Source organism: Pteropus medius, unplaced genomic scaffold, assembly GCF_902729225.1.
Source record: "Pteropus medius unplaced genomic scaffold, Ma_sr-lr_union100, whole genome shotgun sequence".
In the NCBI taxonomy this organism is placed as follows: Eukaryota; Metazoa; Chordata; class Mammalia; order Chiroptera; family Pteropodidae; genus Pteropus; species Pteropus medius.
Window position 1 is genome coordinate 228,033 of NW_024340696.1, and position 26,057 is coordinate 254,089.

The 26,057-nt window shown below is 38.9% G+C and overlaps 2 protein-coding genes across 3 annotated transcripts; one reads left to right on the forward strand and one right to left on the reverse strand.

Annotated features, from left to right (window-relative positions):
* The first annotated feature begins 54 nt into the window (after nucleotides 1-54).
* Nucleotides 55-9,014, forward strand: MISFA (mitochondrial sheath formation associated). Its single transcript, XM_039865455.1, has 4 exons — nucleotides 55-2,126; nucleotides 2,557-2,645; nucleotides 4,409-4,446; nucleotides 5,117-9,014. Exons 1-3 carry the CDS (start codon nucleotides 2,058-2,060, stop codon nucleotides 4,428-4,430), a joined length of 180 nt encoding a protein of 59 aa, XP_039721389.1. The 5' UTR covers nucleotides 55-2,057; the 3' UTR covers nucleotides 4,431-4,446; nucleotides 5,117-9,014.
* SPTY2D1 (SPT2 chromatin protein domain containing 1) lies at nucleotides 6,863-26,057 on the reverse strand. 2 transcript variants are annotated; one of them, XM_039865349.1, is made up of 6 exons: nucleotides 25,915-26,057; nucleotides 16,691-16,805; nucleotides 14,399-15,928; nucleotides 12,680-12,848; nucleotides 11,406-11,483; nucleotides 6,863-10,328 (listed from the first exon to the last, which is right to left on the reverse strand). In XM_039865349.1, exons 3-6 carry the CDS (start codon nucleotides 15,849-15,851, stop codon nucleotides 10,235-10,237), a joined length of 1,794 nt encoding a protein of 597 aa, XP_039721283.1. In that variant the 5' UTR covers nucleotides 15,852-15,928; nucleotides 16,691-16,805; nucleotides 25,915-26,057; the 3' UTR covers nucleotides 6,863-10,234. The 2 variants fall into 2 exon arrangements, with proteins under 2 accessions (XP_039721283.1, XP_039721274.1); XM_039865340.1 differs by lacking the exon at nucleotides 25,915-26,057 and adding an exon at nucleotides 25,401-25,690.

Here is a 26,057-nt window from a genome sequence, read left to right on the forward strand (position 1 = left end):
CCGAGGAGAAGCAGTAAAGGAAGTGGAAGCAGCTCGCGCTGTTCTGGAAGAGAGTTTCTAGAAGGTTGTGTTAAATTCAGCAGCGTAGCGAAAAAGATCAAGACCGAATATTGTAGTTGGATTTAGGAAGAAGGAGGTAATGAAACTTCAAAAGCAAAATTTCAGGGAGCTAGAAATGGAAAACGGAGTCAGAAGGAGCAATGTCATAGAACTGGGAGATGGGACAGTCTCGCAAGGGTGGTGCAGCATCGGGGGAGGGTTTACCATAACCATGTTGGTGGTGAAGAGAGGAAAAAGTCAGGTGAGAAGAAGTTTGAAAACAAGAGAGGAAGTAGGTTGGTGGAGGTCATCTGGAGAAGAAAAGCTAAGAGATAAATGCAATATGCTGGCTTTGTTTGGCCTCCTTGACTTGTGAGTTACTTACCTGCTTTGTATTCCTGGCCTAAGCCTGTTGGTCCTAAAAACTCGCAGGAGCTGGATAATTTAACTGTCAAGAGTCTGGGCTAGCAGGAGGGTGATTGCATTAATAGGAAGAGCCAAAGGCAAGAATGCCGTGACTGAGAAGAAAGTGAAAAGCTGGAAGGAGCATTTCATTCAGCAAACTTTTGTTGAGCATGGACTATTTGCTAGATATTTTTCGAGATCTGAGAATACAGAAGCAAACAAAATAAACAAAAATGTCAGCTGTCCTAAGGCTGTCATTCTTCTATTAGTAGGAAGAGAGCAAAACAATAAATATAATAAACAAGTAAATTAGACTGCATGTTAGAAGGTGATTAAATGTTATGGGAATACAGTTTTAAAAGGCAGGGTAAGGAAATTAGGGTAGGTCTCCTTGAGAAGTGAGAGAGTAAGCATTTTTTTTTGTAGAAGCCATTCAAAGCAAAATCCTAATACAGGCATGAGTATGGGGAGGCTCAAGTCAGCAAGGAGGCCAGTGTAGCTGGAGTAGAATGAAGTAAGAAATGAGGATGCAGAAGTAGGGTAAATTTGAAATAAAAGGAAGCCACAGTTAATTTAAGGCAGTACGGTCCCCAGACTTGTAGCCTCAGCATCACCTGGAACTTGTTAGAAATACAGATTCTAAAACCCCCACCTCAGACTTATAGAATCAAACTCTTGGGGTGGGGTGGAGCAATCTGTTTTAAGAAGCCTGGGTGATAAAGTCTGAGAACCACTGTGGGGGCTTTGTAGACAGCTATGACTCTGGTTTGTCAGTGCCCTCTAGCCAGAGGCCAGAGACCAGCAGGAATACCCCCACATTTAAACAAGTTGGATTGATTGCTCCTTGCTGTGAAGGAGCAGATACTGTAGAGAACCACTAAGAAATGTCAGCAAGAGAGTGTTGCAAAGAACCTATTTAGGATTAGGCTTTGGGTGATTTGGGGGAGGATTTAAGGAAGCAGAGTTTCACTTTGGATTGGGTGCTGTCAGAAAGCAGGGACAATTGTACGATTTGTTATCTCAATAAATATCCATAAGATGGGCAGACTAGAGCAGGGATAAAGCTGCAATTGGTAAAGAAGCAGCAGTCACTCAGTAAAGAGGATGTTTGATATTTTGTGGGTTGTACAGTGACCTTGTTTTTGTTTCCTTGCACAGAATTATGAAACGGGCTTGTTTTGTCTCATTCTGTAATGGTCTGAGTGACCAAGTCTGATTTTGGTGTTCTGTGAGATTGTTATATCCAACAGATAACATAGCCTTGCTCTGAGTGCCAGGTCAGCTAATAATACTGAGACCTAACAGGGTCAGACCAGTTCCAGTGTCAGGGGCTGCTTTTCTCTTCGTCAGGCTTTTACCCTGAAAGAGGAAGCCACTGGAGGGTTTTGAACAGAGTGACATGATCTGATATGTTGTATGGACCATGTAACCAATGATGTCACAATGCCCTACTAGACTCCAACTTCTCTGCTAGGGAGTTGTGGATCCCTTGGAGCTAAGGACTGGAACTGACATGCGAGACCGCTACCAACTGAGGGTTTCATGAGCATACTCCTTTGCCAAGATCTTGGTGAAGAGTCACTGTGTAATTGTGTCTTAGAAATTGTTTTATCATGATTGTGCTTGGCTGGATGCTTTTTGTTGGACTTGCATGTTACATGGGCACATTTCCAGAGTTCATGGTAAGTAATGACCTTGCCTGTAAATCCCTGGTAATCAGTCAGGCTTGGCTCTGGCTGATCTTCCCAGTTGGGGTTTCTGACCAAATGGGAAAGATAGTTGAGGTCTCACCGCTAATTAGAGGTCAGAGTGTGATGGGAACAAAGTTAGTTTCCTAGGCTACTTCTCACCCCATTGGGACATCTTTAAGTACCTCCCACCCTCAGGTACATAATGTCACTTATTTCAAAGCATGGGATTTATAAGGGGTCCACTGGAGATAATACCTGACTTCTGAATTTCAGGCCAAGTGAATTAGTAGTTGCTAGTAGGAAAGGGAAGGTGTGCCTTAGGTAGGACATTTCAGCAGCCCTTTCAGTCACATACAGAGGCAGTTACCTACTGGACCAACGAGTAGAGCTATGTCTGCCTTTAAATTTCTTTCTGACTCAGCCTCCAACTCTGAGGTGGAAGGAGAGGTGGCTTGTTCAGGAAAGCAAGGCACGACGGAGGAGCCTGGCTTTGGATGAAGATCTGCAGCTGTGAGTGGTGGTCAAGTCTATTGGGCTGGATTCCTCCCTTTCCAGAGAATTCGATAGCACCCTGAAATCTCATTGAAGAGTTTATTTTCCTCTGGAAGATAAAACTATAGAAGGAGAAATGATTGGAGGTAGATGGTAGGGAAAGAGAATTTTGGGAAAATTGTGAAGGGCAGCAGGCCAATGTTCAAAGATTTAATAGCCACACCTCATAGGTATTCTTTTCAAAGACTATTCCCATTAACTTATTTTCTCCTCACAAACTCTACAGTAAATTGGACCAACATCTCTAACACCCTTTTTGGCAGATCCTGAAACTGGAGTTAATGTGAATTTAAGTTTAAATTCTAACTTTGCAACTTACTAGCTATGTGACCTTGGAAAAGTTTAATCTCTCTGAAGTTCAGTTTCTTCATCTGTATAACAATGGAGATATCTCAGTATTCTACTATTTTTGTGAGGATTCCATTTGGGAATTCATATAAAGAATTTAATGCAAAGCTCGACAATTAGCATTTTGTAAATGCTAACTTAACAACTAAGCAAAATAATGAACCAAAGATTTACTGGTGGTAATGACCTCAATTGTTTAGCCAAGGCCACACAGACCAACTTGTTTGTGAAGCTGGGATGCGAGCATAGATCTCTGTACTTTATAGCCTCTTACACTTATTCCACTAGACCACTCTGCTATAGCAACCATTAATAGTGGTATCTTTTTGGCAAACCATCTCCTGGGTTTCTCACATCCCATCCCATTTCATTCAGACCTGTTTTTTCAAAGATGTATGTTCCCATAGTTAAAGAAACTTAACTCTGAGAGTCTTAGTCATATGCCAATTACAGGAGCAGGTTTTTCTGGAAAGCTACTCTGGAAGGCAGGGGAATCAAATCCCAGCCCCACGTACACTGAGAGCAAGGCATGATGGTTGTTCTTTTTCTTCTCCATCTACCCTAGAATTTCTGAATGTTGGTACAACACAGACCAGTGTAGGGGTGAGGATGTGGATGGAGGCACTGGGCATATGTTTAGCTGAGCCATTGCTGCACTGGGATTCTGACCAATCCACTGAAACTATTCTGTGCCTCAGTTTCTCCAGCTATGGAATGAGCATAATAGTCCATCTTCCTTATTTTCTCAGGGAAGTTATGAGGAGGCTTACCTTGCATGATGAAGGTGTAACTGTGCTCTTTTGCAAAATGCAAGATTTTTCTTTGAATAACCTAACAGTAGTATATATAGTGATTGCTCATAGCATATCTAGCCAGTTAATCCTCCCAATTAATCCAGGGTATATTTTGTTTTGTGTTTTACCTAGAAATGTGTTTTGCATCTGATTGCATGAAGCCAATAGTCAAATTTTGATAGGTGATGTGTTAATAAAGAATGATGCCAATTAAATCTCAACCATATACTCAGCACAGAACAGGGCCCTTCTTTAACCCCATCCTGGCCAACCATTTTGTAGCTACTCACTCTGACTGGTCCCCAAGGTCACAGGAGCTGATGTCACAATTGGTTTCTGAGCTCTGCCCCTCCAAATGGCCGTGGTGAGCCAGTTCAGTTCAGACTAGACCACAAAGCTCCTCAGCCAGGAGCTGTCATGCTGGGCCATCCACCATCTGGTCTTGAATGAAGACGGCCCAGTTCCCAGGACTCAGAGAATAAAAAACACCTTCCAGACCACCCATTTCCCCCTGAACACATCACCAGCTGAGCAAGAAGCCCGCAATGATTGTCGTCTTATGGATGCTTCTCATTGCAGGAACAATGTGGAAGGGATATAAGTATCCCCCAGGAGGGGTAAGTGTGCCTTCGGCTTTGTTCTTTGTTCCTACTTTGAAATGTATTCCCCCAGATAAATGAACTAAGCATCAAAATCTAACTCTAGTAACTTTAGAAACAAATATTTTTCTTTATTAAAAAAGTTCTGTAGCTTACCTACTTCTGTTATTGTATACTGTGTACTTAGAGTTGGGAGAGTTTCCTCTTTCATGTGATTTTTTATACCTATTTTCCTAAGAGTCTATTCTTTTTAAGTTCTTCAGTTTCTTTCAAATAAACTGGAGGTGTAGAGATAAAGATTTCTCAAAGCTGTGTGACATGGGTGACCTCATCTTGTATTCATGGGACATTTTGTATGCTCAGCCTTCAATACCATTTCTTAAAGCAAAGCACACCAGCAACCCACACTTCTCTCCCTCATCAAGTAAACACTGACCTGTAAAATGGTTCTAGTGGCAGATGTCTCTTTCCTCTCTTGTGTTGGACCTTGGATATTTGTCCTTTCTCTGCCTCTTGTCAGCTCCCATCCTGCTAAGCCCCTCTGGCAACTGGGATTGGAGGCATTAGGTGACAGAATTGGACACAGCTATCCCTGCCTGCCTTGGCAAGGAGGGCAATTACCTTAGCCTCACACCTAGCAAACACTAAACAAGACCACCACCCACCTGACATACTTTTTCCCCTTCAGACCCCGCTGGAAATAAGCAAAGATGATCCTGGTGAAGTAATGCAGCTCTGAAGCTCACCTGACCAGTTGAACAGTTCCTGTTGATGGTTTCGCATAAAGTAATTGCACATTATTTTGTCACATTTTATGTAAAAATTTATTGCACTTTTTAAGATGAAGACTTGGCATTCTGTTAGCTTGAAACATAGATGGAAGGGGCTAGGTAGTCAGAGTGGATGGGAGTGTTCGGGTCCCCCTTCCCCCATTTCATAGTCCCTAAGACTGCTATTAAGACTAAGATATCCAGTTCAATTTGTCCTTTATTCTGTGTCCTTAAGGATAGAAATTCTCAAGAGCTCTTTAGACCTATTTCCAAAGTCATGTTTTTCCTGGGTCCAGGGTTGAAAAAATGTTAAAAGGGCTGGAGCAACTTTAAGCCTATTCTTTGGAGGCATTTCTCTGTGGCCTTTCATAGCTATTATTAAGAACCCAAAGGTTATACCGTGTAGAGAAAGGACCTCATTTTTACATTGGGTGCCAGATACTAAATTATACATTATTTTAATCCTTACAATGACCTTCTGAAGTTGGATGCCAGCCTTGTTTTACAAAATGGCAAAAGTGAAGTTGAGAGGCTTAAGTACCTTACTAAGCCACAAAACTCTGGGTTGCAGTCAAGATTAGTTCCAGGCCCCCTTCCTGGCATGCTTTTATGTGGCAAGAAAAAGGGTCAAACAAGAGATTAGGATATCTAAGATTTTGGCTGCTGCTTGGTCCAAACGTCTCTCATCTAAGTAACCAAGAAATTGCCTGCTTCTTTTAGCAGTGACTGCTGCTGATACAGGGAACATGTATAGAAACAAAAGATAACTGCTCAGTCTTTAATATGATGCAGTTTGGGTTTATGACACCAAGGATGGAATCTAAGTATAAGATCCACGCAATTAATCTGGGTGTCTGAGCCCTAGATTATTTGTAATAAGCCCTCTAGTGGTTTGGAGCTTCCTGACCCTAAACGGGGAGAGGGAGGGACAAATATAACAAGAATAAATACAGTACTTTAAAAAATAAACTATATGGAACTGTTCCCATTCTGTGGCTGCTTGAGGTGACTGATACAGTTCCATTGTTCAGAAGTGCACCCTTACCAGCAGATCTTTTAGTTACGAAGACATTTCGTTGATGGCTACTTGGTACACATTTGATAAACTATTTTTAAGTGGCTCTATGCACTGAAGTGGATTACCCTTTTTATTTTTTATGGAAAGAAAAGTAAATTAAAACCCATAAGCAAAACTTTTTTAGTAATTTCTCAATCTAGGATACTAGCATTTTTTATGATACTTATACCTAGACTCGACACGTTCCATGAAGTGCCTATATTCTCTGGCTGAGGGCTGTGCCTATATATATAAAGGATTCATCTCAGCCATCTCAGGTGCTTTTGATTACAGGGGTTTAGAACCTACTTTTCTTGATAAGAGGAAGTATATACCCAGTTCTTCTGGCCTCCAGTTCTGAGTATGTCCAAACAGTTCTAACTTGGAAGTCTTCTCTAAGCTGGTGGGGGTGGGGAAAGACGAGGTATCAGTGATAGGAGCTGAGGAAACATGAATGTATGAGAGAGAACAGAGGCCTGTGTGTAAGGAGGCAAACCCCACCTCTGAAGTCTGATGAAATCTACTGGGGTTTCTAGCTGGAAAAATGTTCAGGGTGAGGAAATGAGGAATATGAATTTTGGCAAATAAATTCAAACCAGTGAAAATATCAATAAAATATTTTTAATGCCTACAATTTTTTATACATAAATTGCAAAACTTTCACCTGTATATGCAAAAGTAGATTCTCTTGCAGGTCAACAGCACCAGATTTACAAGCTAATCTATGTAAATGTTTTTTTTAAACTTGATTTGTCCAGTATGTAAAAGACATGATGGATTTAATAACTCCAAAGAAATCTATATCCCACTCTTAATCATACACTAAACACCTTAATATTTATTTCATCACGTCCACTCACAAAATAAATAGTCTAATATTAATATATTCAGTACATTGAAAATAAACCAAACAGTCTCTCTTTATATATTTATTATCTTTCCAAACATGTTTTGGTCTCCTGCTATATCTCAGAAATGTACTAATAGCTGCTTTTAAGTTACAAAATACAAAACAGTGATTTATTTCTTAGAGAAAATCTTGGGGGTTACATTAAAAAAATGAAATTTTGAGTTCCCATAGACTTTCTTAACAGTCTTTGAACCTTCTCACGGCACACATGTAAGGCTGCCTGTGACATGTGGTACCCTGGCCTCCAAATGGACATAATTGCATTTACAGTTTAGAGAAAATACAAAGACAAGTTCTGAACGTAGCCTTAAGAGAAAGTGCCCCTTGCGTTGACATAGCAACATCAAAAGCAAGTGAGACTGTGCAATCAGAGCCATGAGTTTTATGAAAACTACTTTCCTTTCACATCATCTGTTAGAGAATGCCACACCCATGATCATGTAACATTACAATTGTGAAATAACATTACTACATTCGTGAATTAACATTACCTAATAAAAGGCACATCTTCAAATATTGAATCAATAAAATCTGAAAATCAAAACAGTAGAGGATACATGAAAAATCAAGCACTTAATTTGTAAACCTTGATAAAATAACAGCCTATTCCAATTTCTTAGAAGTTTGTGAGCTTTTTTTAAAGAGTGTTCAGGAATTGCAGAAACAAAATGGAAGAGGATGGGGAAACAAGGCCAAGATAGACTTACTCAGAACTTTAATGAGCGACAGTAGTGCCCTTTTATAATGAATACTAAAATCAATGTCTATATTATACAAGAAATGCACTCAGAAGGGAATGACACATCAGGACACAATATAACTCTTACCAAGTTCTGGAACTTTCGTCTAGCACAATGGTGCCTTTCTGCACAAATAACTGCACAATATCATTGATTAAAGTGCTAGTAAACTTAAGCCACCAAAAAATATTTCAGTTGTGACAATATTTCAGTTGTGGCACTTGATTGTAATTATAGATTTCAAAGAGTCTGTATTGAAAACAAGAAAAAAAACCTGAAAGGTGGGGGGGAAGCACATAAGTGACAGCAAAAGAAATAATGTTCCAAACCTGTTTTATTACATGGAACATCACACTACCCTTAAATCAATTTCAATGAAGGTATTTGAGAGGCAGTTAATAGGATTTTTCTGCCATCAGTATAACAGTTCTACATGGCGCATGAGTGTTATCTCTAGTGATGAAGACACCATAGGATTCAAATTCAAAATTAAATCCTTGCACTTTCAAAGTTTAAAAAACTCAATTCAATATGAGTTAGAGTCTTAAGGGACTGGGCCATATGGTCATCCCATTAAGGGAGGCTAATAATGGTAATCTGTAATACCCAAACTTGAATAAAGCTTTATGGATAAAAAGGAATGCCCAAAAGCAAGTTTCAGACCTGTTGAAAAGTAAGGATTCTTTGTAGGACAACCTTTCCTACTTCCTAATCCCCACCATCCAATGGCTTAAGGCAGGGGTCCCCAACCCTGGGCCACAGACAGGTACCAGTCCGTGGCCTGTTAGGAACCCGGCTGCACAGCAGGACATGAGCGGCGGGCCAGCAAGTGAAGCTTCATCTGTATTTGCAGCCGCGCCTCAGCCCCTAGCATCACCACCTCAGCGCCACCTCAGATCAGACATTAGATTCTCATAGGAGCACTAGTCCCTGGTGCTAAAAAGGTTGAGGACCGCTGGCTTAAGGTAAGCACAATGTTTATTGTAGAACTGTTCTACAACTTATGTCCCAACTGTCCCTTACTCTCACATTTAGAATCAAAGACAAATGATCTCTACCATCATAACTCATTTTCTGTTGCTGACTTTCCTCGAAACTTGGCTTCTTTCCAGCCAGAACCTAACTCAGCCTGATTAGAATTGCTTGGACTTGAGGCTTAAGAGATAGCAAGTCTATAGATATGACTTGAAGAAAGGTGAGAATGAAAGAAGTTCCACAGCTCGGTAAAACACCAGTAACAGGGAACATCCTTTTCCACCTGGTGAAAAAAATGTCTTCACAGTGCATAGTTTGAAATAAAAGTGCAATATGGGAAAAAAGAGAAAGTGGTGCTCTTGATGCACATGAATTTAGTTTTTGGTTTTTGCCATTAATTGCTAAGGAATTTTAAGATAAAAAATGCAAAGTCATTAACATCAAGAGGTACAAGGGCACCTTGGATTCCAAAATATCTTTATAAGGGGGGAGAGGGATGAGAGGAGGGAGAACTTCACATGTCACCTGCTTACTTTTTAAACAACTACTATTCTGACTCTAATGTTTGAATAAAATATTTTTTTCTTCAATATAAAAATGAATTTTTAGATAAAAATCAGCACAGTGACATTGTCTATTTTACAGTAAATCTGAAAGGAAAACTTGGAAAAGAATATTCTTACACTAAAGGGCATAACTTATATTTTAACTTGGAAAATTTTTTGTTAATTGCCTTGTCATCTACATTAGTGAATAAGTGCTCAGCATCCAATCCATGAATAATGCAGAATACAATATAATTTATTCTACTTTTTCAAAGTCACAGAGATGACATCCATATGATAATTATAAAGCCTACTCTACATTTTCGAGTTCTCCATACAAACATATAGATTAGGACAGGTCACTTTATTGCTGGCAACATTCATGGAAGGGCCAGGTTCCTCATAAAAGACAAAATAGGTTTGATTGGGGGCTGGCCATTGCCCTACTCACGCATCAGCAGAAGCATGGAAGACAAGAGGCAATTTTTTTCCTTTTTTCAAATAGCAAAGGAACAACAAAAGACTGGCTGACTGGTGAACAGCCCCACATTAGAGTGCATAGCTCATCAGGATGAAACTGGCACCTGTGAACAGTTAGCTTCATAAGAGCACCCACTGGGCATTGTATCATCTGCATTAGAAATTCCACCCTGGAAAGTATTTAAAAATACTTTATGCTCATAATACACAGTATGCATTCCTTCTCCTTGAGGACCCAAGTATAAATGGGGGGCTTTTTCCGTCTGAAGGCAGGACTTCCTGGCAGCAGAGTGTTTCCAGAATTTCACAAAAATAAATGAAAACATCAGCTAACGCCTCTTCGGCTTCTTGGTCTTTCGACGTTTCATTTCTTCTTCTTCACGTCTCATTTCTTCTAAGTCCTCTTGCATACCTAGTCTTAAACTGTCAAAAAAAAAAAAGGTATTTGTCAATACACATGAAATTATCACTTTAAAAAACAAGAAATTCTAACAGCTCAGGTGGAATGTGTTGATGTACTCAAAATGCCTCAAGGCTTTATCACTGAAAACAGACTAGCAGGAATATTTTTTACCAGGAACCACTGCTGCTGACTCAAATTATAGTGGAAAAAAGACCTCATATACAGCCTCAACACAAATGCCTTAATATTTCCATTAAAGTAATAAAATAAAAATGATTTCAATGGCTTTTAAAAATAAAGAATAAGAAATGTATTCAAAAATAAAATAATATTCTATGCTTGTCCCTTCTCAATGCTTTATTTTTTAGGTGAGGCAACCCTTGGTTGACCTCACAGATTGCAAGGACCTTGTCAATTTACAATCCCTTATTTTTTAATTTTTACGCCAAAGCACCTGATCTTCCTAGGTGGTCTCCCATCCAAGTACTAACCAGGCCTGACCCTGCTTAGCTTCCAATACTTCAGTTTGATATTTTATCTAGTTACAAGAAGAGAAGGTAAGGGGGAGAAAAAGATTTAAGATTTGGTTTGAAATTGAGGTCAATTATTTCACCAAGTTAATGCTATAAACAAAACAATCTCTACCCAAGAAATTATCATTAGTTTTCTATCAGGTAGCCAAACAGGAATCAGAGGGAATTTAACATTCCTCATTAGGTCCCTAGGCCAGCAGTGGCACAAGTTAGCAAGACAACAGATGTGTCTCACGTGGAAAGGTAATTAAGGATGGAGAAAGAAAAGCAAGACAACATGCTACAACTGGATTGTGGGCCTGCATGGGTGAAGCACTGCACTAGAGGCAACCTGTTCACATTATCTTAATCCTCACAATACCCCTCAGTCAGTAAAAATGGAATATTTTCACTTTAAAATAAAGCAAGATATAAAGGCTAAGGAATTTGTCTAAAGCCCTACAGCAAGTAAGCAGGATTGGAATTGACAACTGTATAGCCCAAAGCCCCTGCTCCCAATGATGCAACCAAAACAGCAACAGAATTTTTAGGACATGTCAACACCATGTATTGTTTTGTGCTTACCTTTTTGCTTCTTCCTTCTGCTGCTCTTTCCAACTACTCTCCATGTAACGTAAGGCATAATCACTTTCATCTTTGTATCTGAAAAGAGGAAATCAAAGTTGTTAAAAAAAACAAACAAACAAATTTTCAATTTTCTAAAGGAATTACATCTTCCTTTTTTAAAAATCAACATCTCTATAACTAAATCACACATTTAGTATTACTCCATCTTACTTGGCAGGGGGTTGGGATGGGGTTGAGGGAGAGGATGGGTAGAAGTGGATTTCTGAAGTGAAACCAAATGAACCCTTATTACTCCCAGAAGGCAACTATTCTTGAATATAATGCTGATGAAGGTGCCAACCAACAATGCTCACTCACCTCCATTTATGTGATGTTTATATTAAAATCCTGAAAACGCAATATGTAAACATTATTTTGTATAAATTTTATTTGAACTTCATGACCATCCTGAGGTAGGGAAGGACTAGAACAGGAGACTGAAGCAGACAGGTTAATAATAGCTTGACCAAGAACATATAGCTAGCTAATGATTAGATTTTTAGATCTGATTAATCCAGTTCTTAGTCTAGTCTTTCTTAAAAAAGACCTTTTCTCATATCTATGGCTTCAAAGGAGGTAGCAATTGTTGATTGACAGCACCATAATAAAGCCTTTCTGTCCTATATATACTACCTAATTTAATCCTTCCAAATGTCATTTTAAAAATAATTTACTCAAGTTTACCCAGCTAGTAAGTGGTGGAACTTCCATTTAAACTCTGATATTTCCTCTATACCAGTGCTTCAAACTGTAACATGCACATAAATCACCTGGGAACCTTACAAAGCCAATTTGGATTCAGTAGATCTGAGATGGAGCCTGAGAGCCTGCATTTCTAACAAGCTCCCAGGTGATGCCAATGCGTTGGTCCCATACTGCTCTCCAAGGACCATACTTTTGAGTAGCAAAGCTTTTTAAAGAAAAGCAGATGTAAGATCAGCTTTCAACATAGCTCTGTGGATGGCTTTCTGATTTCGAAGCTATTTTTACTACACCAAGCTGCTTCACTCTCAATAAATATACATCTTAATAAAGACAACAGTTTAAAAAGGAATGTTTTTTTGACCCTCATGCAAGGAACTACACAAATAATACTTAAATATTAAGTGCCAAAGGATTAAATCTAAACAATTGTGCAAGGATTCCTAAGAATAGTATTCAATGCCTCTACTTTTTCCTTTAGCATAAATTTTTCAAAACAAAAAGTATATCTAAAACTTCTTTAGCCTTACTTTTTTCGGTCATAGCCAAAGATTTCTCGAATGTGCTTAGATATTTCTTCCTGAGGTTCTCCTTCATCTTCGATAAAATCTTCCATTTCAGAGTCATATTCATCATCTTCCTCCTCTTCATATTCTCGCTGCCTTTTGTAACCACTAGGGAAGGGAAGCCTTTGAGGACCTAGGAATAGAAAAGCCATCATTTATAACAGAATAACACTTAAAACAGTCCCAGCAAAGTTCTACGTAAACTGAGATTCTGAGAACTCATTAAGATGGCATTCTCAAAAGCCAGAGCCAGCAAGCTGGCACAAAGCATGGAGTCATTACTACATCGTCCCTGCTGCTTCCCGGTATCAACAAGGAACAGATCAGAATTCCTGTATATCTTAGGGCTTACTAGAAGTGTCTGTTACATTTTCTAGCTTAGTAGTTCCCATTCTTCTAGATTTAAGAGACGGGCAAAATCTCTTAAAAAACACAAAAAAACAAACAATTACAAATCGCTATAGGGTCACTAACTTAATTGCACAAAGGCACCAAAGGTAACAACCAACCATCAATTATCATCATAATTTCATTAAATTTTTTGAAGTCCAATGAAACGGGAAAGATTCTCGGAATTATGGATAATTGTTAAAACTGAGTAAAGTCTGACTTTAGAAAAAACTCACATTATCATTTTATCAAAAGATTTATTAAAATTTTTGCAAAAGATAGGCACTGATCAATAGACCAGTGTCTGAGAATAACTGCTTTCTGGTTTCGAAGACACTCCTTTTGTTCTTCTAAAGTTTTTAATATACATGGTTTGTCTCATTAGCTCAGAGCTTCTTTCTCGACGTCAGCACTACTGACATTTTGGCCCAGAAAGGTTTTGCTGTGAGAAGGCTGGCCCATGCATAGCAGGATAACAGTAGCATTCCTGGCCTCTATCTACTAGATGCCAGTAGCATCCCCTGTCCCCAGGTGTGTCAATTAAAAATGTATCCGGATATTGCCAAATGTTCACTGGGGAACAAAATCATTGTTGGTTGAGAACCAATGTTCTAGCTGAATTAGAAGTTAAAAGCATGGAATCTTGTCTTTTTTTTTTTTTATTTTATTCTCCATAGCAGCTAACAAGTGCTTTACCAAATGTTTATTACCGTGAAGAAACTATGACCTAGCACCTAGTACATGCTACCAATGATCCCATACCTTGGAACAGTAGATTCCTAAAGGACTACTAGCTAGATAGGACCTTGATATTGCCTATTATAAGGAGTAGAAAAATACAAGGGCAGTCTAAAACAGTTCCTGGCACATAGTGGGTACTTAACAAATATTTGATGAATAAATAGTGCACCAAAAGACTTCCTGCTTACAAATACACTCCAATCCTTGAAGACAGGTCTCTCAAGTCTTCATGAAAAGGTAAAGATGAATTCATTCATTGAACCATATATGGCATATACACTCACCCTGTCTTCCAAATCACATAGCTAAGTTTATTAAACTTGGAGACATTTCAGGGCTAAACACAGTGGCCCTAGATAAGTCTCTTTCTGAAGATTTTTCCAAGCCATGATCACTAAAACTCTCAGGCACAGGACAAAACGTCAAGATTCAATCAATATAAGAGCACATTAAACAGCACAAAGAGGGTTAGTAGTTCCATCTCTGGTCATATAAAACATATTTACCAACTTCTAGTGACAAATAAATACTCAGGATAAGGGGCAATTTTACCTTGGGAAGACCTGTAGCCAGATAAGGGAGGCTTCATTCCATTCATCTGTCCACTGCTGGACCGGCTAATGATATTCTTGGAAGAAATTGTTTCAGAGACAACAGTGCACTTGGGCTTCAGCGGGGGACCTGAGCTACTAACTGTTCGCCCAGGTCCCAAGCTGCTCACTGGTCTTCCAGGGGCTGAACTACTGACAGTCCGTCCAGCTGAAACTGATCCACTTACTGATCGCCCAGGGCCACTGACTGACCGCCCAAGGGGGCATGAGCCACTCACTGGTCGTCGAACATCATGTGGACTGTTCATAGGCCGCCCAGGGCCACCAGAGCTGCCCATTAATCTCCCAGAACCACCTGAGCCACTGATGGGTCGCCCAGGGCCACTTGAGCTGCTTGCAGGTCGTCCAGGGCCATGGGTACTGCTGACTGTCCGTCCAGAAGGATTTAAGTCACTGGCTGGCCTCTTACTCCCACTGACTGGTAACCGCTCAGGCCCTGAGCTGGAGCTGCCATTTTGGCGCCTGGGCATGGGACTAGAACCAACTGTAGGCTGAGCGGTCCCTGTGCTGGGCCGCCCAGGGGCTGAGCTGGAGCTGCTGCCTGGTTGCCTGACACCTGGACACTTAGCCTTATTATGAGAGGTGATCATGGACCCAGGCCTGGAATGGCTAGGGTGAGAAGGAGATTTTTTAGGTTTGTGCTCAGTAGCAGATTTCTGAGTCCCTTTAGCAGAAGTCTTTGGGACACTTGGTGAATAGGTACTTGAGTGGGTCTTTCCAGCCCCATTGAAAACAGGTCTGTCACGGCCCTCACGTAGCGAGGGTTGGGAGCAATTGCCAGATCCTACTTTGGTCCTCTCTCCTGGCACAGATTTGGATGAAAACAAACCTAAGTGTTTCTCATTAGGTATGCTGGGTTTGAATTTCTTCTCAGCGTGAGGAAAGGGAGTACCCTTAGAAGAATGCTTGTCCCCAGAAACTTTGCTAAGTTTTGTGCCCACACTTTCTTTCTGACAGGGTACTTTTTTGGTTGGAGGTAGTCTTGCATCTGTCTCAGGTTTCTTTTTCCTATGCTTTCGTTCAAGAAATTCTCGCTCCCTAAGTTCTTCAGCAGTCATAGGCCGCTGTTCTGTTTTCTTCACTACCTTAATTTCTACTGGTTCGTACTGCTTTTTCTCAGCCAGCCTGAGGAGATCAGTGAAGTTCATGAGTGGTGGGGCACTTTTAAGGGGGACCTTTGGTTTGCTTTCAACTTTGGGAGGTTCTTGCTCTTCCTCATACTCCTGCTCTGATGCTGCCTGATTGTATTCAAAGAATTCATCCTCTTCTTCCATCTCGTACTCTTGGTCTGTTCCCTGACTAGTGTGGCTTTCCATTCCCTGTCTCTTCTTTGACTTTTCCTCAATAGGAATCCCATTGTAACCATGGAAATTATCCTTTGTCCTTTTGGCCATAGCTCTTGCTTTCTTGTCATGTTTTAGTTCAATTCGCTTTTTCACTAGTTCTTCTTTTCTCCTTTTCTCCTCTAAGGCTAAAGAGACAAAACAAGAACATATTTCAAGGTATCAAGATAACCGTATGTTCTTCTGAAATCAGTAGATCACTAAAAGACAAGCGATATTTAGTTTGAAACAATACAGTTTGAAGATATCTAGGAATCAAATGAAGTATCTGAACAAATATCAATTGAGTCACCTTAACATAATGAGTGGGTCACATATGAGTCTTTCTATATGACTAAGCAAGTGAGAGACTTGGCTTTTAGCTTTAAATATAGAAAATAATTCATAACCAAATACATATGTCAAGTTAAGGGAACATTAATACCCACCTAGCAGCTGTTATTATCAATCAATGAATACTTAAATATTGAATCAGTTTCCTCATCATTTACATGAAGTAAAACTACTACTTGAGTTTACTGATTTTCAAAAACTGCCTCTTTTTTAACCATTTAGATAGAACTCTTAATAAAAAAAAAGTCAAAATACAAAATAGGCTAGAAGCAGATTCAGATCAAAGGTCAAAGAATGGAGTTCTTATTGGGGACCTTACTATGGCCAATTAGAAGATATGGTCACTATCTCCAAAAAGCTTTTAAGAGGGAATAAAAGATAACAACATACAAATGATCAACACAAGAACATAAGTAATATTATAAATACAGTTGACTCAGACACATATGCAACAAATCCATTAGCCCGTTGTGTTATTAAAAACATCTACTGGTTAAGTATAGCTAGTTGTGAAGATGGAAGACTTTAAAATTGAGAATAAGGCTATAGATACACACCTTTTTGTCTGAGCTCCTCTTCTTTTCTTCTGAGAAAAGCTTGTACGGCTGCTGATTGGACACCCTTAACTTTGGGGTCTTTTTTGGGAGGCCCAACTGCCAAACTATACCTTTTCTTTAAAAAAAAAAAAAACCAGTAAAAGTTATAAGCAATTCCACTTAAAAAATATATTGTCTATTACATGTAAGGCACTGTGCCAAGCAATAGAGAGTTTTAAATGCTGACTAAAAAATCTATTCTGAATAATTAAGAGACCACATAACCCACATTAAAGCTCAGCCATAAAATTTCAGGTTAAATATGGTTATAAGTAACTATTTTTATGTACAGAGTTTTTCTGTAACATATCAAATAATGTATAAATAAAAAATTCAGAGAAACACAATTTTCAAGTTATCCCCCCCACCTCCCCAAAATACCTGGACCTGGGGCTAAAAAAAAAATCACTTAGACAACAGATGGTTTTAAAATTCTGAAAAATACAAAATTAAACCAGCCTTCTACAGAACTAAGCATTTCAAAGTTCAACTTCTCAAACAAGCAGAAAAAAATTACTACTCACAACTATGTTCTTTCCTGAGTACCCCACTCCAGATGACTTTCTAGTAGAGGCTCATGGCTACATAGGTCATTTTGATTATTGAGATTTTACTCTGACCATAGGAAAAGGCTGGTGACAAACCATAGCTAAAAAGCATTTCAAAGAACTCTAAGCAGCAAGAAGGGCCCAATTCTCTGTAACCTTTAACTGCAGCTCTTATGTTCATTAAATATTAATTCATCACATAAACTCTTTTAGATGGGTTTACATATCACCTAAAAAGTGCTAACATTATCTTGGCACAGGTGGTATTTCTCTGAGCTTTACTTTTTATGTAACTGCATAGGGAAATGACTAAAACTAGAATAGTTAATTTGAACTATAAAAGGACAAACATTTCCATTTCCTAAGTATCATTAAAGAAGTATGATTTATAGAGTGAATAACTCAGACTGGGATGATCATCTCTAGGATCATCCCGTATTAAATTTATGAGGTAGGAAGTAAGATTTTTTAACGTGTCCTTTCTCTTTTGTCTTATTAGGGAAATGACAGTGTTATTCCCTGACTGTTGCAGTGCTAGTTAAAAACAAACAAACAAACAAAAAACCTCTGAAAACAAACTGAGCTACTTTAGGAACCAAAAAGTGATTCCCCAAATGTGTATGAAATTCCTAGAGGAAAGTCGAAGAATCCATTTCTTACCATACGTCTGCTAAACACGAGGCATCCTGAAAAAGGCTGGAAGTTCCAGCCAAGTTAGTCTACCAATGAAGCAGCTGGCCAAGGAAGCAGGCCTTAATCCAACCTGAAAATCCTGCATGATAGCAATGCTGAGAACTGACACATCCCTGACACAGAGAAATCATAAGAGAGCATCCAGAGTCCTTTTCCAGTCCCCCTTGGCTGAGTCACAATGAGATCCTTTAAAAAATCCGTATCTTTGTAAATTCAGTTGTAGACCCTTTTTCACAGTGGATTGAAGCCCAATAATTAAAGGAGAAAAGGAGAGGTAATGGGAGACTGAGTAGAAAGCATATTGCTTACCTAACTAGATATACAAAATTGTCCCAGTTTATAAGAATCACAAACATAGACCTTAACTGCAAGAAGTTCACTTTTTCATAATGGAAGGGCCATCGAGTATGATTCAAGTTGCACAAGACATACATAGATTCATAAACAGAGATACACACTCACTCCACCCCATCATGTAGATTTGTAAGAAGAGAAAGAGTAGATTTTTCTTGCTAAGATTTAAGATTTTCCTGTCCCTGCCAACTTTATAGTCCATAGTCACCTGCCAAATGAAAGCTTATACAGTGTTTCCCACAGAAAAACGCCAATATATACGTTAATGTTGATAATTTAAAATAGGATTGGTTTATTATCTAGATATTACAGCAGTGAATACTTCTTAACTTCATTTCAAGATAAACATCTTTCTTCGTAATCCGGGACTTCAAGGGATAGGTAATGGAATTAAATGAATAGAAAAGCTACCCTTGACTGAATAAAGGCACCTAAAGGAAAAACAATGTCAGTGGGCACAGTTTAACACAGTATTTACTAAGCTTCAGCTGTCACATACCACTTTTATGACTTTTCCTCTTTTAGCATACCACCTGTATTATTATTTATTAATTTTAAGAAAATACATAGACCTAACACCATGACTTACTATTACAGGTTTACCTCAAGAAATATTATCGATGAAAGGACTGGCTTGAAAGGCTAGTAATATTTTTCCAAATCACATCAAAATATGTAACAATTTTAAAAATACAACTATTAGAATAAAAGTAGTTGTGTATCACCTAAAATCAGGGTTGAGCCAGAGCTATATGTACTGCATTTCAGGAAACACTGACTCAGGAATATAAACACAGGAAAGGCACACCACAAGGAAGAAAGAAGGGAGTGGGGTGTTCAGGAATTCAGATTTACTCAGAAAAGAATTCCAAAAGCTAGCATAAAACGGACCATCACAGCCACATGTTGTATGATTTCGTTTTTTTCTTTAAAAGTTTTCACTTGAGAAAAACATACAACGTACTTTATATGTTATTAGAAAAGTCAACACTGACAACAGAATAAAATTACATTACTTCTATTTAACTTTACTTACATAATTGTCATTTTTAAAGTTCTAGGTATATTGTTTTTACTCCAAAAATAATTAAAATGACACCCTTGCCGAAACATTTAATGGTCATGGAAATTATCTCTTAGTTAAGCCAAATAATTTCTCAGGTCAAGGATGTTAGGAACCTACTTATAGAGTGTTTTCCAAAAGATATTCTCTTGGCCTTTGAAGGTATCTATTTTCAAATTTAATATCAGAGTCGAGTAAAAATTAACAATGAAGATTTTCAAAATAAAAAGTCACATATTTTATATAATCACTTACCTATAGAATCATTTATCTGCAGCTTATACATTTTACTTTATTTTATGATACTTAATACTATGTAATGCTTCAGTGGGTATATAATTTTACTTATATGAAATGTCTAGAATTGGCAAATCCATAGAGACAGAAAGTAGATTAGTAGTTGTCAGGGGCTGAGAGTATAAGAGAATGGGGAATGGCTGCTTAAAGGTAAAGGATTATTTTTGAGGATGATGAAAATGTTCTGGAATCAATACTGATGATGGTTGCACGATTCTGTGAATATACTAAAAAACAATAGGTTGTACATATTAAATGGGTGAAGTTTTATGGTATGTGAATTATATCTCAATAAAAATGTTGAAGAAAGCTTAAGGCTGGGATTACATTATATTCTATTTAATAAGGCAGAAGAACTATTTGGCACTTCCCCCTGCATCAGATGGTCACATTTAGCTCTAGCAGCAGCACATCAAGATACACCCACCAATTCTGAATCTGATTCAAGGCACCGGGCTGCTTCATTGTTTCAGCGTCATGAAAAGCAGCTGGACAAGAGTTTCTTTCATCCTAAGTGTATCCAATTTATTATAGTGCAAGCCAACTCATTCTGCTAGATCCCAATGAATGATCCACAACAGTGAATCTTATGGCATTTAAATACAGTATCAGAGATTTTGCCCAGATTTGCAATTCTGAAGCCAACAGACCTACAAGATGTTAAGTCACTTTAAAACACCTGTGTTCCTTGCATTCAGACTATACTGTCACGGTCAGATTAATAAGGAGCTTTCAGTGTGAAAATATTTGTTCACCAAATATGTTGTAATCAACAATTTCTTCTTGAAAGCTGTTCTTTACTGAGGAGATAACACATGGTTGAAATTGTAGAAAATATAAATTTCTTGACAGTTTTATATACATTACAGACATATTATTGGTTAGAATTAGGAGATAGGAATAGTCAAAGAATATAGTCTTAAATTTAATAATCACACAATTTCTAAAATCTTCTCAAAACATCATAATCAGGGAATGAATGCAGGCCTGGAAAACCAATGGTTTACATTAGGCTTGCTTATTAGCTAGTTAGCCAAGAGGGTGAAAATAAAACCACCAAAAAGCTTGCTATTCAGGATTTCTATTGGGTTAAATGTAAAATTTACTAGTATTGTGTTTAAAATATATCTGATTATAAAATGTAATATCAGACAGTTATTCAGAGCCTCTAGTCCAACCTCTGTGTTAAAAATGGTCCCAAAAGGACAACTGTGTATTTACTGGCTGTCACTCAGTATGTAGCAGAGTCTGAATTATAATCTAGGTCTGATTGAGGTCCAAAAATGTTCCCATTACATGCCTCATTTCTAATTTAATTCCAACATTTTCATCTCTAGTTCTAACCTCAATCTTAAATGCCATTCCCTAATTTCCACCTGCCTTCTGGACAGTGCCATTACTTCAAACAGGTCCGCCACTGAACTTTCTATCTTATCTAGCCTCAGACTCTATTTCTGTTTACCATGCTGGCACTCTCCCTGACAGGCCAGAAATCTCTCTCTATGCACTAGTTTCAAACGTTGTTGGTTTGGCCTTTAAATTTCTCTCCCAACAGACTTTATAGTACTCTGAGAAGTGTCATCAAAAAACCAACAGGGTTACTGCCTAAGGCTATATTAGGCTGGAGTTAGAGACAGGGAGCTGGACGGGTTCGGTGGTTCAGGCTGTACAGATGACAACCTTCCTCACCATCCCATATCTAATACATTTTCTTCATTCAATAAAATGTCATGATTAAGAGCAAGTACTATGGAGCCAGTCTGTCTGGATTAGATTCTCTGCTCTGCCATTTATTAGCTGTGTGACTCTGGTCAAGTTTCTTCACTCTAGGCCTCACTTTCTTCATTTGTAAAACAAACTTCCTTATATGGTCATTATGGTGATTAATTTATATAAAGTGCTTAGAACAGTGTCTGGCACTGAGTAAGCACTACAGATGTTAATTGCTGTTGCTATTATTATTCAGAAAGACATTAGGTAACCATAGGGAAGAGAAATGACCAAATCTCTGTGGGGGCAGTAATATTCAAAAGACCCTTTCCCTAAAACACTGATTGAGAAGTGCTGCTCTAGGCTAGAAATCTAAAGCTGCACCAGGCACTGGAAAAGTCAGCTCCAAGAGTGGGGAGCAATCCAGTTATAATCGATTAATGATCAAGGGTTACAAAGTGACTATCTGCAGATATTTTTTATTGGCCTATACTGTTTTTTAAAAGGAAATATAAGTACTGTAACAAACAGTAGGCTTCTTTTGAATACATGGAGTTTGGCACCTATCATTTTATATCTACTTCATTTTATTATATATTTTATTTATTTTATTTTTATTTATTTTTTTAGGTGAGGTAATCCTTGGTTGATCTCACAGACTGCAAAGACCTTGTCAGCTTACAATCCCTTATTTTTTATTTTTTACGTCTATAGCACCTGGTCTTCCTAGGTGGTCTCCCATCCAACTACTAACCAGGCCCAACCCTGCTTAGCTTCCGAGATCAGATATCGGGCTTGTTCAGGGTGGCTTATTATATATTTTAAATTTTACTTCAAGAATTTATTTTATTTATCTGGCCCCTGAAGACATATGAAACTGCCATCTCAGATAAAGTCCCTGGGCTTCATTTTCAGTACCTATATTCTTTTTAAGGGACTATAGGCCCCTAAGTCCTTATCTATCTGATACCACAAGAAGTCTTATTTTACTTTTTTGAGTGTCACCCCAGAGCTACAGTTATCTTATCTGGGATGATTTTCACAGCCTATGAGAAAAACCATGTAACTTATCTCATACACTATAAGCCATCAATTATAACTATTTGAAACCTAGAAAAATCCATATTCTGAGCTCTACTATTCTATCAAAACAAGACAACCACTTTGTTTTTGCCAGAGGAAGGCAGGGAGAAAAATCTTAAGTGCAAGGTTACCAAAAATATCTTTTCTCCTTTAAATATATACAGAGCTAAAGACAATGACTGGTTGCATCACCTTGATCAGCTGTTATCCTGTATTCAGTTTTCCACTGGGAAATGATAGCTGTGCCTAATATTTCTAGGCATGATGCAATCCTTTCTTTGTTTTAACTAAAACATTATAAAAAATAACTAATTCTCTTAAAAAGAAACAACATAAAAGAAAGATGTCCCAATAGGGAAATGTTCATTGCTTCTCAAGCCAGGTACAAAAGACACCTCTTAAAATAAAGCCCTGCAAAGAGTGTTTTAGATTTTAGCCTCCCTTGGATTTTAGTCTAATCAACGCTAGTGGCATTTCCTTTCTGTAACAAAGGTCTGACTTGGAATTCTTAACACTGAAATATAAACATCAGCTGATAGGATCCAAATGTAAGGTTGGGGGGAAGATGGCTAACAGGGAAAAATGAACCATGCACTGGAGAGGAATAGAGCTATAACTGTCAATTACTGCAAAGCCTCTGTGGTTCTCAAACCATCAATCAATCAATAAAATTTGTGTAAAGCGGGGTGTGTTTATGTAGTTTGAAATGTTTCTTGACTTGGATGGTGGTTTACACAAGGATACTTGTTTTATAATAATCTGTATTACACTGTTCCGGATGTTACACTTCATAATTTAAAAAAAAAAAAGGAAATGAGGGCTGGGAAATTCTTCAGCCTTATCATTTAGGCTTTATTTCTTTTAAAAAATATGAATATGGTAAATGTTAATATATGTTAAATATGGGGTGTGAGCATATAGATACGTGTTAACATTCTATGTTTTGCAAGTGTCCAAAAATTTTAAAAAATATACATTTTTTACGAATGTGTCTCTTTCCCCAGTCCACCTAAAGGGCAGAGGAATCCTGCAGAAAGAAAGCATTTTTCCTGTGTCTTGTATAGATTGTCTGCACTGACAGTGTACTCTAAAAGGCTTTACTTTGAGCTGATAAAGAATATAACTTAGAACAATTTGATGAATCAAGTTAAAGCAAGATCATGAATTAAATTTAACTGTGGTCTTGCTGTATTCCTCAACAGTTTCTTTGGTGACATACTTTCACCTGATGAAAAAGGTAAGGATTATAATGCTGGTAACTAAATCAAACTTCTAGGCTTATTAGCTTTTGGGGGGTTGGGAGTGGGCAGGGAAAAGCACACTTTCATAACATATATGTCTATATTCATCTATTAAATTTTAAATAACCTCACCAATTTACCTGTTTTTCTTTCTGCTTCCAATCTTTGTAATTCCAACCACAGATAAATCAATAGATTATGTATATATTCTAAAATACACACTATTTTGAAATCTGCTTCTGTTCTAGGAATATCTGCTTTTGTCCTAGCAGCTATTTATTGGTTTTTAGAATAGAAATGACTAACTTGGTTCTGATTCTTTCGCAGAATATTCCTGGGCATTAAAGCTAGTATTAACATCTATTTTGACCTCCGCTGAAACTCAGAAAGATCTAGAATGAAATATGGGCCTATTAGGAAGATCCAATATTACCAGATCCAATATTGACTTGTCTAGGAAATTTAAAGGTGCAGGAAGTAATTCTGTTGTTCCAGGTTTCAAAGGTTTAAGCCCAGAACTCCAACCTGCAGAGCCTATGACTCATGGCTTACAGGATGACTATTAAAAGAACTTCAGCTGGAGATGGATAGATAGATAATAAGCTGATAGATATGTTTTATTTACCAGTTATTTTACTATCTTTAGATCAATGTTGTCAAAAGGATAAAAGGGGTCAGCATCAGAAGACAGAAAAGAACGAAAGAGAAAAAAATAACTGCAATATACAAAATTATAAGAAATGCAGAGCACAGTGAGAGCTCACTAAATTCCAGTTGAATGACTTTAACAGAGAGCTGTTTCAGTTCTACATCTCAGTGCTCAAACCGCAGGTATCACAACACAATGTATCGGTTTACCGATACATTGTGGGTACCATCTGAGGATCCAGAAATGACTAGTTAATGCAAAACAGCTAGAGCCTCACAAATCAGGCACTCTCCATCACTTCAGAATTTCGATTTTAAGTCTTACACCGCTCCGCGAATATAAGCGAATTGGCACACATTACTGAGCAAACGGGACCTAGATTTCAAACAAAGGCAAATCTAGAAGACCACAAGTCAACGAAAGCCGAAGCTAGCTCACCCATGCTGTTCGCCAAAGATTTCGTGGAATCCGCTCAATTTCTCTCCCCAATACAAAAGATGATCCTTGAGAGGCGATGATTTAATCACCTCGTTCCCTAAGTGAGTGGGGTCATATATCAAGAGAACTTGTTGGGGAAATCACCAAATGTTTGACCTGAAAATCCGAGGGAAATCAGCCAAAAGGCTATCAAGTTTCTAAAACTCCTGAACTCGGAACATACATGCTTTCTCCCCAAGCTTTGGGCAGAAGTTTATGCCGAAGCCAGAAACTACTAGCGCTAGATTCCACTGTGTGCCAGGCACGGCTCCACTCACTAGCTCCCACACAACTCTAAAACACGCAAACCGCAAAGTCCTTTTTGCAGGGATAACTGAGCTGGCAAAATCCGCCCGCAGGAAGGCTCCCGCCTCGCGTCTCAAGCCTCTCTCTTCGCGCCGAGTTCCCAGAAGTACATGCCCACGAAAAGGAAATAAAGGTGTTCAGGTCTTTCCTCTCGCAGAGACGAAAGGCGGATGCGTGGAAGTTCCACCCGATATACACTGCGAACTTGCAGATTAGGATCTCTTACAGAGGTGCCCCAGCGGCTACTTACCGGTACATTGTTGACTCCTTGTCCTTTGGAAGCTAACATGAGAATTTCCCTGAAATCCATATTGACCGAAGCGGACAGACTGGGCCAGGCTCTCGGAGAGGAGCAAAAGCGTGCCCTAACCGGAGGGCCAGCTGTAGCCAAGTGAACTGGGTGGCCAACCCCTTTCCCACCCCGCCTCAGCAAGACCACTTCCGGCGCCTTCCAATGCCGTCTTCTCGCCTACTTTCCTCAAGCGGCCTATATTCTTTCAGGTCCATCGCTCCGCTCGCGAGTCCCTGGCGTAACTTCCGCTTTTAGGCTCGAGACACGTAGAAACGTGGTACGTGGCTACTGACGTTACCTCGAAGGGGAGGGACTAAGCCCTTCACCGACCAAGGAGACGCGGCCTAACAAACTGCGGGGTGTGGCTAAGGGACAGGGCCCCTTCCCTGGAGGTTCTGGAGCGTGGCCTGGCGATGTTGGTACTCCTTATGAGCTACGGGTGGGGAAAACTAGGGGTTTGGGATTAACCTACCAGGCCTGGGTTCGCTGGGTGTCACGGGTGGACGCTCAGGTCCGAGACGGCGGCGCCTCAACAGCAGAACTGACAGATCTCGAGCAGGGAGTTTCAGTTACTAGTTTCTAGGCACCGGCGAAGCTGCGCAGCCGCACACGACA

Bases quoted from the DNA above. Each gene is read 5' to 3' on its own strand.
- SPTY2D1 (XM_039865340.1), bottom strand. From the start codon at position 25,460: ATGGATTTCAGGGAAATTCTCATGTTAGCTTCCAAAGGACAAGGAGTC. The intron at 16,806-25,400 runs GTAAGTAGCCGC...TTTTTTTTAAAG, and splicing joins AAGGAGTCAACAATGTACCG to AAAAGGTATAGTTTGGCAGT. The intron at 10,329-11,405 runs GTAAGCACAAAA...TTTTTTTGACAG, and splicing joins CAGAAGGAAGAAGCAAAAAG to TTTAAGACTAGGTATGCAAG.
- MISFA (XM_039865455.1), top strand. From the start codon at position 2,058: ATGATTGTGCTTGGCTGGATGCTTTTTGTTGGACTTGCATGTTACATG. The intron at 2,127-2,556 runs GTAAGTAATGAC...TTTCTGACTCAG, and splicing joins GCACATTTCCAGAGTTCATG to CCTCCAACTCTGAGGTGGAA. The intron at 2,646-4,408 runs GTGAGTGGTGGT...TTCTCATTGCAG, and splicing joins TTGGATGAAGATCTGCAGCT to GAACAATGTGGAAGGGATAT.